Source organism: Brachionichthys hirsutus, chromosome 14, assembly GCF_040956055.1.
Source record: "Brachionichthys hirsutus isolate HB-005 chromosome 14, CSIRO-AGI_Bhir_v1, whole genome shotgun sequence".
Taxonomy (NCBI): Eukaryota; Metazoa; Chordata; class Actinopteri; order Lophiiformes; family Brachionichthyidae; genus Brachionichthys; species Brachionichthys hirsutus.
In genome coordinates, this window is record NC_090910.1 from 13,084,591 (window position 1) to 13,100,160 (window position 15,570).

At 47.5% G+C, this 15,570-nt stretch overlaps 2 protein-coding genes across 2 annotated transcripts; both read left to right on the forward strand.

Moving 5' to 3' along the window:
• The first annotated feature begins 238 nt into the window (after positions 1 to 238).
• Positions 239 to 3,539, forward strand: eif1axb (eukaryotic translation initiation factor 1A X-linked b). The gene is made up of 7 exons (XM_068747882.1): positions 239 to 404; positions 862 to 945; positions 1,417 to 1,520; positions 1,618 to 1,668; positions 2,935 to 3,016; positions 3,088 to 3,179; positions 3,412 to 3,539. The coding sequence occupies exons 1-7, from the start codon at positions 389 to 391 to the stop codon at positions 3,415 to 3,417; spliced, it is 435 nt and encodes a 144-aa protein (XP_068603983.1). The 5' UTR covers positions 239 to 388; the 3' UTR covers positions 3,418 to 3,539.
• A 2,732-nt stretch (positions 3,540 to 6,271) lies between these two features.
• LOC137903702 (MAP7 domain-containing protein 2-like) lies at positions 6,272 to 12,707 on the forward strand. The gene is made up of 11 exons (XM_068747838.1): positions 6,272 to 6,482; positions 8,098 to 8,187; positions 8,353 to 8,447; positions 8,528 to 8,601; positions 8,671 to 8,873; positions 10,074 to 10,212; positions 10,444 to 10,624; positions 10,836 to 10,940; positions 11,012 to 11,111; positions 12,075 to 12,192; positions 12,440 to 12,707. Exons 1-11 carry the CDS (start codon positions 6,272 to 6,274, stop codon positions 12,705 to 12,707), a joined length of 1,584 nt encoding a protein of 527 aa, XP_068603939.1.
• Positions 12,708 to 15,570: the final 2,863 nt, after the last annotated feature.

Below are 15,570 nucleotides of genomic sequence, written 5' to 3' on the forward strand. Positions count from 1 at the left end.
GGTCGTGCCCCCCCACTCAGGTGAGCTGCACCCAGGTGTGGCTTGCTGATAGATGGTGTTCTAATCCTCCACTCCTCAGAGATTGCTTCTTTAACTCCAACCAGCTGGTTAATATTAATAAAGTCACTACGCGACGCCTGCAATGACGTCAGCAGCCTGCGTTCATTGTTTGCGGTTCTGTAACAATCGCTGTTCCAATAAAGCTACGTCGTTTTGAATATTTGAAGACGCATGCGCAAAGCAGCGGTGACGAGCTTCCCTTCAGGCACAGGCCGGCTAACCCGTGTTCGCGTGCCGTAGCCCGTAAGCAGCTGTCGTTGAGCCGTGCGTCGTTAATAACGACTCGTTATTACACACCGGAATTAACGTGACTCGCGCGTGAAAGAATATGCCCAAGAATAAAGGTACGAGGCTTTGACGTTTGTTTCTGTTAGCTGTCGAGCCCGCCGTGAAAACGCGACCGCAGCGGCTAACGCTAGTTAGCAACATTGCGACACAGATGCTAACCTACCTGTGTTAATTGGTCACTAAACAGGATGGTTCAGTTAGCTCATGCGTGCTAATGGTGACGGCCTGCTAGCCAGCTAGCTGGCTCACTTGGCCAGCTAATAAAGCTAACCCGCTAACGCCCCGGCCTTGCCACAACGTCCTCGATTTATTATTCGGAATTAACGAGTAATGACGTCATATCACCACTTTGTCTGTCTTAACGATCTCCTGAGGATCTAAATGAGCGTCATCAAACGATATGTTTACATTAGTGCCCCAACGGGAGCGGTTTTATCGTTCTAGTCCTCTGTCGCCAGGTGTTCATTAACAGCAGGTTTACCACACGTCATCAACTACTGTTTCTGTTTACAGGTAAAGGAGGAAAAAATCGGCGACGTGGAAAGAATGAGAACGAATCTGAGAAGCGAGAGCTGGTGTTCAAAGAGGACGGCCAGGGTGAGTTCTGGGTCTTACCTGGTTCCGGCAGGTGTTTTCTGACTCCCTGTAAACAATCCGAATCCATTTGTTTGTTGTGATTGGGTGCAGGTAAGCCTCTGTTTTCAAGTGAATGACTTTAAGATGATCAATGATTGATGCTGATGGAGAAGTCAAAAAGCAGTTTGAGCTCTCTAGATTCTTTGAAGGCTGATTTAAAACCTTTAAAGTAGAGTAGAAAGCCTTTGTTGTCCTTTCCTAGTGGCTCCACAATGAGGTCAGAGCAGCTCAAAGTCCTCAGATGTCACCTAGCAACCGAGCAGCGAAGACACAGGTGCTTCATGCACACCCCCTCTGGGATGTTTCCATTCAGACCAGTTGCACACCTGCGAGGTTGGCGGTAGCGATCTACCTGCTCCATCAGCTGCTCAGTGGTCCCAGAGAGTGGGCGCTGATGACCCGCTGGCTTTGTTCTCCTCTGCTCTCTTCCAGAATATGCTCAGGTGATTAAGATGTTGGGGAATGGCCGTCTGGAGGCCATGTGCTTTGATGGAACCAAAAGACTCTGTCATATCAGAGGAAAACTCCGGAAAAAGGTAGGGAAGTCCCGGAGGCTCCGCCTCCCCGTTGGCTTTAGCTGGTCAGTCGGTAAATAGGTGAGCGGTCACAAATCTGTCCTGTGTTCTCCTCCAGGTGTGGATTAACACGTCGGACATCATCCTGGTGGGCCTGAGAGATTACCAGGTGAGAGGCTTGGGTGAGGTCCTGTTGGGACAGAAGTGAGTGACGTCAGAGTAGATGAAATGTTGAGTCCCGTTGACTGCGCGTCATTGGATGTTTGTCCCTCCGTGAGCCGATCGTACCGCACCTGTCTCCGCACCTGTCTCCGCACCTGTCTCCGCACGCTTGGTCGATGACATCCAGTGGACAGTTTCCATTTCTGTGAAGAACACCATTGAGATGAAAACTTAAATGTGTCCTCGCCTGATTCACCCAGAAAGAGTTAGACCAGCGATGAAGACCACGCAGTCCAGCCGGTCCTCGCTCAGCGACGGGGTTGCCTCCATTGAATGAGGACCAGCTCGACCCCCCATGGGGATTCTGAGAAGGTTCAACGAGCTGTTGTTGTGGGCCAGGATGAAGATCAATCCCGTAGCCTGGCAGAATAACATCATTTGTTGTTGTCGGGGAGACGTTTCCCCTCTTGTCTGAGCAACCCATCAAAAGCCAAGGGAGGCAGTATCCTGCGGGGGGGGGGGCTGTCCTGGAACCGCTCCTGCATGGCCTGGTAAGGAAGCTACGAGGTCTGGTTCTGCCAGTTCACGCTCTACAGAAGGTTCATGTGGGAAAAGCAAAGTCAGAGTCCAGGCAGGATGAGCAGGACTAGGTTGTGGTCCAAAGCCAGCCGCAAGGAGAGGAAGGAGATGGTCGAGCAGGAACGCTATAACATCAAGGGACATCAAGGAAGCCGGGCAACTGGGGGGGGGAGTTGTCAACAGAAACATCAGCTGGTCTGACCTGTGGAAGATTCCAGTGTCCTGGTAACCTCCACCAGCGGTGAGGGGATGCCTAGGCCTCCTAAACATCTCGTCAGGAGGCTGGAGGTGGAGCCACGACCACGTCCTGGGGTTCTGAAAGGGCGCCGGCAGGCCCGTCAGCGGCGAGCCACCAAGGCTGTCCTCCCCCGACCTGGGCCTTGAGGGTCCGGTTTCCCACCCAGGTGACCATCGCACCTCTTCGCCCTGACATTGTGGCGTGGCCGACACAAGCACCTCGTTGACCTCGGCTCCACCGGAGCGGGAAATCGAGGCGTGTCAGAAGGCTGGTGGCCGAGTGCCCGGAGCTGGGGGGAGAACATCCAGCCCCAGCCCCACCACCAATGAGGAGGCAGCGACACAACAGGAAGTCCCGCCCACCTGTATCATAGTCTATGGCGTGTTTCTTTGGGTGGGGGCTATAAATGAGGAGCTCGTGCTGATGCTGCTTGAACGCTGCCTCTCTGTCTCCCAGGACAACAAAGCCGACGTCATCCTCAAGTACAACGCAGACGAGGCTCGCAGCCTGAAGGCCTACGGCGAGCTGCCAGAGCACGGTGAGTCCGCCGGGTCGGCATGGCGACCGCTCAGGGGCACGAGTTCTACTCACTGATGCTTCCTTCCTCAGCTAAAATCAACGAGACGGACTCCTTCGGCCCTGGAGATGACGACGACATCCAGTTTGACGACATCGGTGATGATGACGAGGACATTGATGATGTAAGTTCATGGCGTGGATCAATAGTTCTGCTTCTTCAGTGGCTTTGAAGTCGCCGATTGGAAAACTGGAACAAAAACGTGGTCAATTTTCCCCCAAATGTCTTCTTGTCCTCCCGTTGGTCACTGAGTCACATGATTTGTTGAGAGGGAGGGATCAATGAGGTGATGGAAGCGTCGGCGTGCCCCCCCCCCCCACCCCGGAGGTGACCAGTGATGTCTTGTTTCCACACAGATCTAAAGAGCTGCCGCGGGGAGACGGAAGGATTTTAGAGACGCTCCATTTGGGACATTTTGAGCATCAACAATGTTTATTCCTTGAGATACGCCTGTACCCATTCAATACAGATTATTGACAACCAATATGATTGACCTTTTTTTTTTGAACAAGTTCCTGATGTTGCCATGAATGCTGCTGCTTCACGTTATACATTTATTTATTAAGAGGAATAAGCCCTTGAGATGATGCGTCCCGTTTTCCGGGGGGCCGATGATGAGCATGGCGGTGACACTGACCCTGACCTCGGGGCGTTTCCTCTGCACGCTGATCCATAACTGAATAAGCAATTTCACACGGAATATCAGGATCCACCAATGAACCCATGAGCCAACGGTAACGGTCTTGGCTCCTGAGCAGCCTGCGAGCCAACGAACGCCTGAAGATGAAGTTCTACAGCAGACTCTCCCCAGTGGTCCCGGGGGGTCCAGCAGTTTGGGTTTAGGAACCGAAGATCAGGCCTGTTGCTGCTGTTATCAAATGTAAATTGTCTAAAGGCTGGTTTTCAATCACGGTGTGTGCTAGTGTTAGCTTTCTCCTGTTTCCTCGGGTCTTTTATTATATCTCGTGTTGGAGGTGTTTATTCAATAATGAGTCAGGATTATAGGACGAATCAAGTTTACTGAAGGTATTCAGTGATGACAAAGCTGGTAAGGAAACACAGCGCTGGACTCTCCTCCAGACGCGGGGGGGGGGGGGGGACTCTGTAGAAGAGTCCCGAATGTTCTACGGCAGTGATCTTTAGTGGGCATGAAAACACCCTCCTGGGATGGGCCAGTAGGGCCCTGACTTATTCACATCGTGTATTAGTTAACCCTATGTGATTAATCTATGTGTGTGATTATTACAAAGTGTGTAGCGATGTGTGCGTGCTGCATAACTCAAATGTCTAACACCAGCCTGGAGGAACGTTTCAGAGGCCAGCTGGTTAGATTTGGGAGTGGGTCAGAGGAAAGCGTGCGGGGTCCTGGTGAACACACGCTGCTAATGTGCGGTGAAAGTAGGTTGAGATGTAAGTATTTAAAGTATTCATCAGTGATATGTCATGTATCTTTGCTGCAGCCATGTTTACTCTGACATCACCAGCGTATACCTGGAACAGGCAGTGGTGTTAATGTCGCCTTGCACCACCAGATTCGCCAGGAACACACCGCGTGGATATTAGTGAACCGAGGGTTGTCTGCAGGATCACACCAAACTGAACTGGGCTTCCTGAATGCCGCAGTCCTGGGCTGGCTCTGGCTAATTCCTGGTAGGTAGATTCATCATCGCAGCCCAGACAGTCATAATTTCTACAAAGTTGAAATCTTAGAAAATCACTAACTATTCCAAAGAATATTTCCTGGTTGCAAATTTCTTGTACAGTTTTTAAAGCACATTGACAGAAAAATACGTGCTTAAATTTTATATGAACAGTCACTCAAGTCATATATACTGTCCATTTTGAACAACTTCTGGACATTTTTTACTTTGTACATTATTTGTATTGCATTTTAATCTACAATATCATTAAACTTGACTATTTAATTGGATGAAAAGTTCGTTGGTTCTGTATAGTATTTTTACTTATAATTCGTACATGTCTTTCTTTTGCATGAATAAGATTAGTTTTCTATGAGTCATAAATGCATTTCCCCAGACCTTGAGACAGTAGCTCATGTAAGTGACTAATATTTTTATGGGCCTTTGGAACAGAATAGAGTCTGCGCTTTACATAGTAATGCAATTGATTTTTTGATTTTTACATTATTTAAATGTGACTTCCTTTTTGTCTATTATTACTAGGGATGTCCCGATCGGGTTGTTTGGAGTCCGAGTTCCGATCCGATATATTTATAATCCATGAAAAACAAAATGAAAGACGAGTGAAGAAACGGATCCAGGGGGTCCCTTATTTTTTATTTTACCATCTTTTTTAAACATTTAACTCTTAAACAGAACACTTCTGTAGCATATCGTGAACATTCAAGTAATAAATCAAATTAAAGCCGCAAGCGGCGTTGTAGGCCCTCGCCGGCCGACAGGCCGTTGAGCTGACCCGCCGACGCACGCCGCTTTTGTCCTGAGTGCTTCACAAGTGTTTAGATTTGAGCTGCATGAGTAGCTCACAGTTTAGTCAAATCGTTATTTGGATTTTATGGCCATCTGCCGTCAGGAGTTTTTAAGTTTCAATCCAATATGGCCGCCTTCCTGTGTGTCTGGGGGCGTGGCCACAATACTTTTTTTTTTGCCCTTACATGACGCATGTCTGTACCGAATTTCGTGGCTGTCCGACAAAGTTGGCGTCGGACCCCTCCCCATAGGAGGGGTTGCCATCGCCATAGCAACAGTGTAAAAAATGCAGCCTGGGTGTCATTGCCTTTTCAACCGGCATGTGTGTGAGAATGTATGTGGCAAATTTGGGACGTTTCCATGGACATTTATCTGTCCTGTTCTGGAGGAGTGATGCAACGGCCTGATAATTAAGTATAATAGTACAATTGTTTATTTAGAGTGATATTTTTTATTTAGTGTTTAGAGTATTTTGAACTATATTCACAAACAAAGGCTCTAGAAGAAGAAAGAAAACAAAACAAAATGTCACCGGTATGCATCCCAGTCCACCCAGTCGTGCTGTTTGTTCAATGGGTTGATGACACTGTTCTTACAGGGTGGGGGAGGGTTGCTGAAAAGAGAGGAAGATGGTGTATCAAGGTAGAGAGAAAGCAAGAGAGGGAAGGAGGGAAGTAGAGGGAGCGAGGGTGGGGGAGGGGCTGTTTCCAGCAGCAGCCAGCAAACATACGGGCGTGGCTCCTCTCTCTCCTTGGATGCGGTAACTATGGCACAGCAGAGCTCATCGCCAGGCGTCCGTCGTCGTAGCGATGGCTCAGTGAGAGAGTGTCTGTTCTTCCCTGTGTCTGAACGCAACGAGCAGGAGAGGCTGGAGGCTCTGGTCCACCGGAGGACAGAAGGTACCAGCAGACGAGGACGAGCTGCAGGGGACAACAGGCCTAAGCGCTGGACATGGGGAGGACCGCCTGACGGAGACGGTAAGAGGAGTGGGGAGGTAAAGGAAGAGAGGGATGACAATGCAGAGAAGGAGAGCACTGAAACAAGGGCAAAGAGAGCGAGTAAAGGAAGGATGGAAAGACTGCAGGGCGTGGAGGATGGAGAGAAGACTGAGTGAAAATGGCAGCTATGTTAGAGTGAGTCAACGTAGCTCGTCGTACCTCAGTAACTAACTCATCCATTACTAGTTCAGCTCAGTAACTAACTCATTCATTACTAGCTCATCTCAGTAACTAACGCATTCATTACTAGCTCATCTCAGTAACTAACGCATTCATTACTAGCTCATCTCAGTAACTAACTCATCTCAGTAACTAGCTCGTCTCAGTAACTAACTCATCTCAGTAACTAACTCATTCATTACTAGCTCATCTCAGTAACTAGCTCATCTCAGTAACTAACTCATTCATTACTAGCTCATCTCAGTAACTAGCTCATTCATTACTAGCTCATCTCGGTAACTAGCTCATCTCAGTAACTAGCTCATCTCGGTAACTAACGCATTCATTACTAGCTCATCTCAGTAACTAACTCATTCATTACTAGCTCATCTCAGTAACTAACTCAATCATTACTAGCTCATCTCAGTAACTAACTCATTCATTACTAGCTCATCTCAGTAAATAACACATTCATTACTAGCTCATCTCAGTAACTAGCTCATCTCAGTAACTAACTCATTCATTACTAGCTCATCTCAGTAACTAGCTCATTCATTACTAGCTCATCTCGGTAACTAGCTCATCTCAGTAACTAGCTCATCTCGGTAACTAACGCATTCATTACTAGCTCATCTCAGTAACTAACTCATTCATTACTAGCTCATCTCAGTAACTAACTCAATCATTACTAGCTCATCTCAGTAACTAACTCATTCATTACTAGCTCATCTCAGTAAATAACACATTCATTACTAGCTCATCTCAGTAACTAACTCATCTCAGTAACTAGCTCATCTCAGTAACTAACGCATTCATTACTAGCTCATCTCAGTAACTAGCTCATCTCAGTAACTAACGCATACATTACTAGCTCATCTCAGTAACTAGCTCATCTCAGTAACTAGCTCATCTCAGTAACTAGCTCCAGTACTCGGGGTGGTCCTGGTTCCTTATCCAGTAAAGCAGGAGTCAGACCATCCCAGAACAGTCGTCATGGAGACTGCGTCTTCTGACATCATCGTCTCTTTGAGTGACAGCTTTGTCTCTGGGGTCTTTGGTCTCTCTGTTCTGGTAGACCGTGCAGCGTCGTCAATATCACGACTGAGTTAACGCTCTCTGTGCAATAGCGTCATGTGACGTCCATCAAAGGAATGGGGCTGGAAGAAGGCGCGCCAGTTCTGCCTTGAACGGGCCGCGGGCCAGACGACACCCAACATGGAGACACAAAGGATCCGAAGTGCTGATCAGTCACTGATTTACACTGATTGATTAGTGTCTGTCCTCTCTATCATCCTCATGCCATGATGAAGCGGGTTGTTCCGACATCACTAAGCAGAATCAATTCTGCAGCCTTCGGGCCAATCGATCAGCAGATTACTTTCAGTATAAAATGTAGTCCTGAACTTATCCTCATTGATTTTGTTTCACTTTCTAGTTGCTGTCTTCCTTTGTCCACCCATGATGTATCCACCAATCAACAAACAGCTGTCCAACTCTTCAACTTCCCTCCATGCACCAGAGACAGGTGAGTTTGCAGTAACGCCCATAGTCTTCCAGCTAATCTGCATATTTCATGTGAAGGTCACCATCAGGGCAGGGGTCACTGTCATTGGCCAATAGGGTGTGTCTGTAAGCCTTTTAACTGGCCACCTGCCGGTTTCTTCTTCTGCTTTTCTGTCCAATAAAACAGCTTCACCCAACAATCACCGACCATTTAGAAGTTCCTCCAACAGGAGGAGCATTGCTGGACTCCCTGAAGACACGCCAAGAACCAGAACTCCACACGTCAGAACCAAGAACGCACACACAGCAGATTTGTCCCAGAGCCGTGCCATCGAGGTATGTTTGACATTTGTGTCTTACAGGGTGATTCTCCAAACGCACCTGTCCGCAGCTCTTCCTTCAGGACCAGCAGGAAGGCCCCCATCTCACCAAAGTGGTAGGAGACCCTCAAGCACCTCGTCCAGATGCCTGTTCAGCTCACCTGGTGTGTTTGTGTTGCTTTCAGGGTGACCTCAAACAAGAGTCGAGCCCAGTCACCCTGCTCTTCCAGCCAGTACCCCGCCCCCCCCCTCCACCAGAGAGTTACAACACCCGATGACAGGGGTCATACTGAGGTCAAAGGTCACAATACCCTGGAGAGAAAAACCAGCAAAGCTGAAATGTCAGAGAGGAAGTTCCACAAATCCACCAGCAAGGAACTGCCTGCAGGTAAAGCATTCCTATGCAGCGACTAACCCAAACTAGTCCAGCCCTTAACCAGCAGCCTGTTCTACCTTTATTAGCAATAACCCCAGTTTCTGATAGGGTTCCTGAGGAACCTGAGGAACCCTACGCCATTCTTCACAGAATTGCCTCCAGTTCTGGAATATTTCTGGTTTAGCTGATGCAGATCTCACCAGGTGACTGCAGTAGGCTCTAGAATGGCCACCCTAGGAGTCTGGTGGCAGCTGTCTATCATTGCTGCCTTCTACCACACCCAGGTGTACTCGCCAATGAGCCGTGAACTGCCACCTTTTCCTTGTGGGGGAGTTTGAATGCCCGGAGGATCGGGGGCTCCCAAGGCGAGCAGGTCCTGGGTGACGGGCCAGACTAAGAGCAGTTTAAAAGACTTTGAGTATTAATAAATCACAGACTGTGGCCTCACCCAGGAGCCAGGTCTAGGGTCTAGGCTCTGCCTGAAAGGACGAAATGGGCCCAACCTCGGGGTGGACTCGCCACCCGCTGAGAGAACCGCAGGGGACAGGTGCAAAGTGGACAGCGGAGGGCTCGTAGACCCGATTCCCGGACACAAAGACTAGCTCTTGGGCCTGAAAGGACAAGATCCTGGATACAAGTGGTCCAAATTAGTTTCCTCTGCAGGGTGGCTGGGTGCCCCCTTAGAGACGGGGTGAGGAGCTCAGTCACCAGGGAGGATCTTCCACATCCAGAGTTGTCAGCTGAGGTGGCTCAGGCATCTGTTACGGATGCCTCCCGAACGCCTCCCTGGGGAGGAGGCCTCGGGGAAGACCTGGGACACGCTGGAGAGACTATGTCTCTCGGCTGGCCTGGTAACACCTTGGGATTACCCCGGAGGAGCTGAACGAGGTGTCTGGGTAGAGGGAAGTCTGGACGTCCTTGCTGAGACTGTTGCTTCCTATTCCCGGCCCTGGATAAGCGCTAGAGGATGGATGGATGGATGGATGGATAGCAATCACTTTTGACCACGCTAAATTTATGCATACATAATATACCTGAACAGGAAAACCACTGTGAATGTACTGCTGAAGTCATGACGATCTATGAAGGGTGGTTCAGTGTTTGAACTCCAGCTGATCTGATGATGGTGATCGTGTTCAGGAGGTCCGATCAATCAGAAACTGCAGTTGGGTCAGGCTTAGGAGAACTCGATCATTCCTTTGTGTCCAACAGAGTCTCCAGGGAACGCCGTATCCAGGAGTGTTGGTGGGACAACAGATGCTGAAGAGGCGTCCAGACTGCTGTCAGAGAGACGACGTTTGGCGAGAATACAGAAAGAGATGGAGGAGAGACAACGACAGGAGGAGGACAGGTGTGAGAACTGATCATTATTGATTATCAATTATCTTAAATTCCTAAGGATGACAGCAGAGAAGATTCAAATCTGGGAGATGAAAGCAAGGACTTTTATTTACAGCCTGTGATTTTGGAACAAACAATAAATTGATTAATTTGTCAGATCAATCAATAAATGAAATAAGGAAGCGGAATATCCCTGTCTGTAAGGTGGCCTGCAGAGTCTAAACCTGTCATGTTCCTCCAGGCTGAGGGCCGAGGAGGAACAGAGGAGGCATCAGGAGGCAAGAGAGAGGCAGGAAAGAGCTGCCCAGCAGGCAGAGGAGGAGAGAGGGAGGAGGGAGGAGGAGAGGAGGATTACGGAGGAAGAGGAGAGACGACAGAAAGAGCAGAGATGGAAAGACATGCAGGAGCAGCTGGACAGAGAGGTCAGCTTTTATTACTCACATTATGTTATTGAAATGGAGATTTGTGATCTATAATATAGGTGATAATAAGCTAATAATCATAATTGAAAGACAGAATCAATGAGCTGTTGCTAACAAAGCTAACATTCAGAGGACAGAGGCTGTCTTTGGTTTAGGTGTGTGGTTTCTGCGGTAAGTTCATAACTTGATGATGGTGATGGTCACGTTTTAGAGGGAGGAGGCATTCATGCGAGCCCAAAAGGAGGCAGAGACGAAGAGGCAGGAGCGAGAACTGCTGCACATCCAAGAGGAGCAGGAAAGACTGCAGAGGAAGAAGGTATCACGCACCTCCATGAAGAACGGAAACCTTCGGTTGGAGTGAAACTTACCTGGAGTCTGTTTTCTCAGAGAATCGAGGAGATCATGAAGAGAACCAGGAGGAGCGACATGGAGCCTCTGTCTGACGCTGCAGGTGACTTTACTGATTTTATACGACCCCAGCCCACAGGTTAAACACCTTCTGACCTGTGAGCACATGACCGGACACTCCGTGGATGTTATTGGCTCTGGAGAGGCCGTGGATCATCCCGGTTGGTCATTCAAACAGGAAGAGGCTGCGCAGCCATTTTGACATTTCGTATTGAGATTTTGAACGTCAAACAGAATCTATGATATTCAAATCTAAGTCGCTATGACCCGCGGGCAGGCCGCTGTCGTATCTGATGTCGTTGTGTCCATGCTTGTAGTCCTCTCCCATAGAACAGCTTTTACAGTGGACCGACAGAACTACACAGTAGTTCAATATCTCCCAGGCAAGGTGTCAGATCTCGAAGCTTCTGGGAGATGTTGTTCGACAACAAGGTGATATCATCTGCGGTCAGCTTCCTTGCCAGGTCTTTGCTGTTATTGTCTTTGTGGTTCAAAGCGCAGCTTTTTACCTGCAGCCCGTTTAGCTTTACGCTACTTTCAGGATGCTGTGACTGAAAGAATGTTTTGAACGGCTTAGTCTCCTGTACTCTGCGTGATGTCACCATTATTATTAAATGTGTCTGATTCAGGATCAGCGACATTGTTTGACAGCTATCAAACAGCACCCCCTAATGGTTCAAAGCAACAACTACAACTCTGCAGTGTCATTGATCAGTGAATTACAGGTCTATGAATGTTCTGGAGAACAACCAAATATTGAGAGAATAAAGTTTCACTTCCAGTATAATGATTGATGATTATTGTTCCACATCAATAGATTAAAATGTTTGATTTGAGGGAGGTCACCCCTGACGGGACAAGCCCAAAGTACAGTAGTAGGTCACGATATTAAAATGTTATAAAATCAAATCTGAGTGTTTTAGTTTAATGTTTTTACTTGAACTTCAAACCTTCAACCCAAGCCTCACTCAAGCAGGCTGTTCTTGTATCAGCTCTTGTCTAATGTTTGTTAATGAATCTCATTGATCATGTGTGTTGGCAGATATGAGGACAGAGACTGCTGTCCCATCTGAGGACGATGTCCCTGTAATCATGCTGGGACCTCTGGAGAAGCGCTGTGTGGATGAGCTGTCTGACGGAGTCCAGTCCATGGATGTCAGGTGAGAGTCTCAGGTGTCTTCAGGCATTAGCATAGCATCACCAGTAGCATAGCCTTAGCACTCTGTTTATTTGATGAAACTAGTTTTCATCAGTCTCTTTTACTAGTGAAACTGGTGCAGCTTTCATTGTCATCTATTAAAATAGTGTCATTAATTAAGCCTGAGGTAATAATTGAATTAAATAACATCACACTGAGGTCTTATGTTGAATTGAATCTTCTGTCTCTGTCATTGTTGTGTCTTCAAGTTCTCCATCTGTCTCCATCAGTCCAGTATCCAGGGACGAGCATGCCAGCGCTCAAGAGTTTTCACCAATCATGGAAGGGTCTGACAGCTGTCCTTTGGACCACATGATGGACGTCAGCATCCACCTACAAGGACCGGGTGCAGAGACACAAGCGGGTAACGGGGTTGGAGACCTCAACAAGAACCTACTGATTGAAGCCTGCGATGCTGCCTCTGGATCTTCCCAGTTCATCCACAGCATCGGTCCAAGTAAACTGGATGTCCAGTAGACAGGAAGACTCCTTACTGGACATGGTTGGTATGGCTCGCTTTGTGATGGTGGTCAGACACTGATCAGCCATAACATTATGACCACCTGCCTAATATTATGCACCGGTAGGTGCTCTCGCTGCCAAAACAGCCTTGACCTGCTGAGGCGTGAGCTTCACTAGACCTCTGAAGGTGTGCTGTGGCATCTGCCCCCGAGATGTGAGCAGCACACCCTTTAAGTCCTGTATCGATCAGATCTCTTTGCTCAGTCGGATTGAGATCTAGGAATCTTGTGTTCCTCACACCATTCCTAAACCATTTATCCTGCTGACAGTACAGTAGTAGTAGTAGGATGGATTACTGCAGTTACGGTATTAACCATCTGGCTGCCCCTAAAGCTCTATGAAACATCTTCAGACCACTCTATAGACATCATGATCTGCTGTCCTGTGTGACGTGACGTGCAGAGCTGCAGTTCTGGAGATGTTCTGACCCAACTCTGTAGACATCATAATCTGGCCCTTGTCAAACGTTCTCAAATGTTGATGTTCACCCATTTTTCCTGCTTGTGACATCTACTTTGCTGCCGAATTTACCCTCCACTAACTGGTGCTATGATAAAGAGATAATCAGTGTCAGGGGTCATCATGCTATAGCTGATCAGAATGTGATCAATCAAAGTCAATTGGCATACATGGGACCTTCCTTGTTTTGATTGTTAGCGATGAACTACGATGCAATGCTTCTCTATCGCCTCATCTGATTGGATCGTTGGGAGTGCATATGCATTGGTGCGTCCGTAGCAACGTGCATTTAACTCAAACTGACCTGAGTGAAGGAGTGTGTGCTGGCGACGCATCCGAGGTGTATTCCTCCTCTCGGCCATAGTCAGCTGGGTTAAATTCCTAAAGCACACTGATGATAGTAATCAATATGGATTGGTTCATGGCAACTCATCTTCAAGATTCAGTTGCTCTTTGTCTCCCTTAGGGCGTTTCCAGGAGCAGCACAACCCTTCATCACGCCAGTCGTCGTCATCAGAGGCGACGGCAAACCGTCAAATGCATCACAGCAAAGCGTCTGGACACGTTCTGGGCTGGGCTAGTATATATATATATATATATATATATATATATGTGTGTGTATACCATATATATCCACGTTCTTTGAGATTTCTCCTCTGAATTCGAGTGAAGTTTAGTTTGAGCCTGGGCTGTTCCAAACATCTCAGCATTAGACAATCTAGTCCCAGTCTTTACAGTGAAGTTGGTCACACTGACATTAGTTCATGGTCTCCTGATGAAGACGTCATCATTGTGCTGTGTTCATCATCACTCTTAAACTGGGAATATACCAGTAGTAGCTGCACCTGTAGGATTCCCCGAATGCTGAGAAACGACTTCCTGCCGTAGTTCATCACACTCTTTGGTGGTTCCAGTTCCTTGGGCTCCTGCTCCCATTAAATCCGGTCTGCTGCAGATGTCCAGTCAAACAGAAGATATTCCAACCTGCTGTTGTGATGCTCGGCCTGTAGCTTCGCTTCATTCTTAGGAGGTTCAACAATTTACAGTGAGGAAGCCAGAAGAAATATTCCACCCACCCATTTCCATTCTAGGTTCTTATTCGGGTCAGGTCACAGGGGCAGCAATCCCAGTAGAGAAGCCCAAATCATGCGCTCCCCAATCACCTCCTCCACAGCTCCTTTGCGGGTGCGTTCCCCAGTTCCGGGGGTCTGTGTAGAGGAGCAGCAGCTCCACTCTGCTCTCCTCTGGTCTGAATGTCTTTGTGCTCGCTGCTATATGTTTCACTATTCTTACAGCATCTCAACCAGAGCTCACTGAACCAGTTTAGACTGGTGTGACAGCACGTCCACTAGCTGGTCACCTGCGAAGCCTTAAACCTCTGAGTCAGCAGCTTCTGTCCACACAGTGGTGACGTTTCTGTTCAGGGGGCAGCCTTGAGAGTCACTGCATGGACCAGGAAGGATGGATATTATTATTATTATTATTATTATTATTCTACACCGATGCAGGTATTCAGTTCTGTGCTGGTTGAGTGTTCAATGCAGAAACAGGACGCCTGTTCTGCATTCATATCAGCATTCTGCTGCACCATGCTGTGGTTCCGAGGAAAGTTCTAGTAAACCTTGTTCTATAAAAAGCTCTGCTGAGGTTTTATATGTAAAGAAGTCTGTTAATGTGTCAGTGCAGAACTCTTCCTCTCGTTGATGTTGCATAACTCCTCCGGACATTGTTCCAGGGTCACCTATATAAAACCGCTTCATGTTGATGCTACTGTAACGTAGCTCTTGTGCTACAGCTCCGTGGAATAGCTCGTTATCGCCATGGTGCATGGATAGCTGCTGAAACAGATGATCACAAAACATGCTTGAGATGATGAAGATGAAGATATCTAGTTGAGAGCTGCTTTTGGCCACATCTCACTGTGTGCTCACTCAAATAAAACTGATCTGGAAGCAGCTGGACTCATTTTTTACACAGCTTCTTTAATTGATCATTGATCTTTGGTGTCAAACCTGATTAATAATTTCTGTCTACCTTTCAAAATAAAAATTGTCAGCTCAGTGAAGAGATTATTGGCTGCTGGTAATTATATAATAGTTATCAATTAGTGATTATGTATGCGCCTGAGATCACACGAACGGGTGATGGTGAATATGACGCTGCGGTACTGGGAACGAGGAATTTAAAAATATTATCTGCTTTTTATGTTTGTTGAAAGGTCAGACTAGCTGCCAACGTCGGTAGCAGAAATAATCGATGTCAAGAGTCAAACATTTAGATTGTGATCAATCATTGTAATGAGTTTACAGAAACTACTTTTATAACTGCCTCAGACTAGCGTACTGGGGGTACTGGGAGT

Excerpts from the sequence above, each read along its gene's own strand:
- eif1axb (XM_068747882.1), top strand. Across the intron at positions 1,521-1,617 it reads GAGGAAAACTCCGGAAAAAG|GTGTGGATTAACACGTCGGA; the intron begins GTAGGGAAGTCC and ends GTTCTCCTCCAG. Across the intron at positions 3,017-3,087 it reads CGGCGAGCTGCCAGAGCACG|CTAAAATCAACGAGACGGAC; the intron begins GTGAGTCCGCCG and ends TTCCTTCCTCAG.
- LOC137903702 (XM_068747838.1), top strand. The coding sequence starts at position 6,272 with ATGGCACAGCAGAGCTCATCGCCAGGCGTCCGTCGTCGTAGCGATGGC. Across the intron at positions 6,483-8,097 it reads AGGACCGCCTGACGGAGACG|TTGCTGTCTTCCTTTGTCCA; the intron begins GTAAGAGGAGTG and ends TTCACTTTCTAG. Across the intron at positions 8,188-8,352 it reads CCTCCATGCACCAGAGACAG|CTTCACCCAACAATCACCGA; the intron begins GTGAGTTTGCAG and ends CCAATAAAACAG.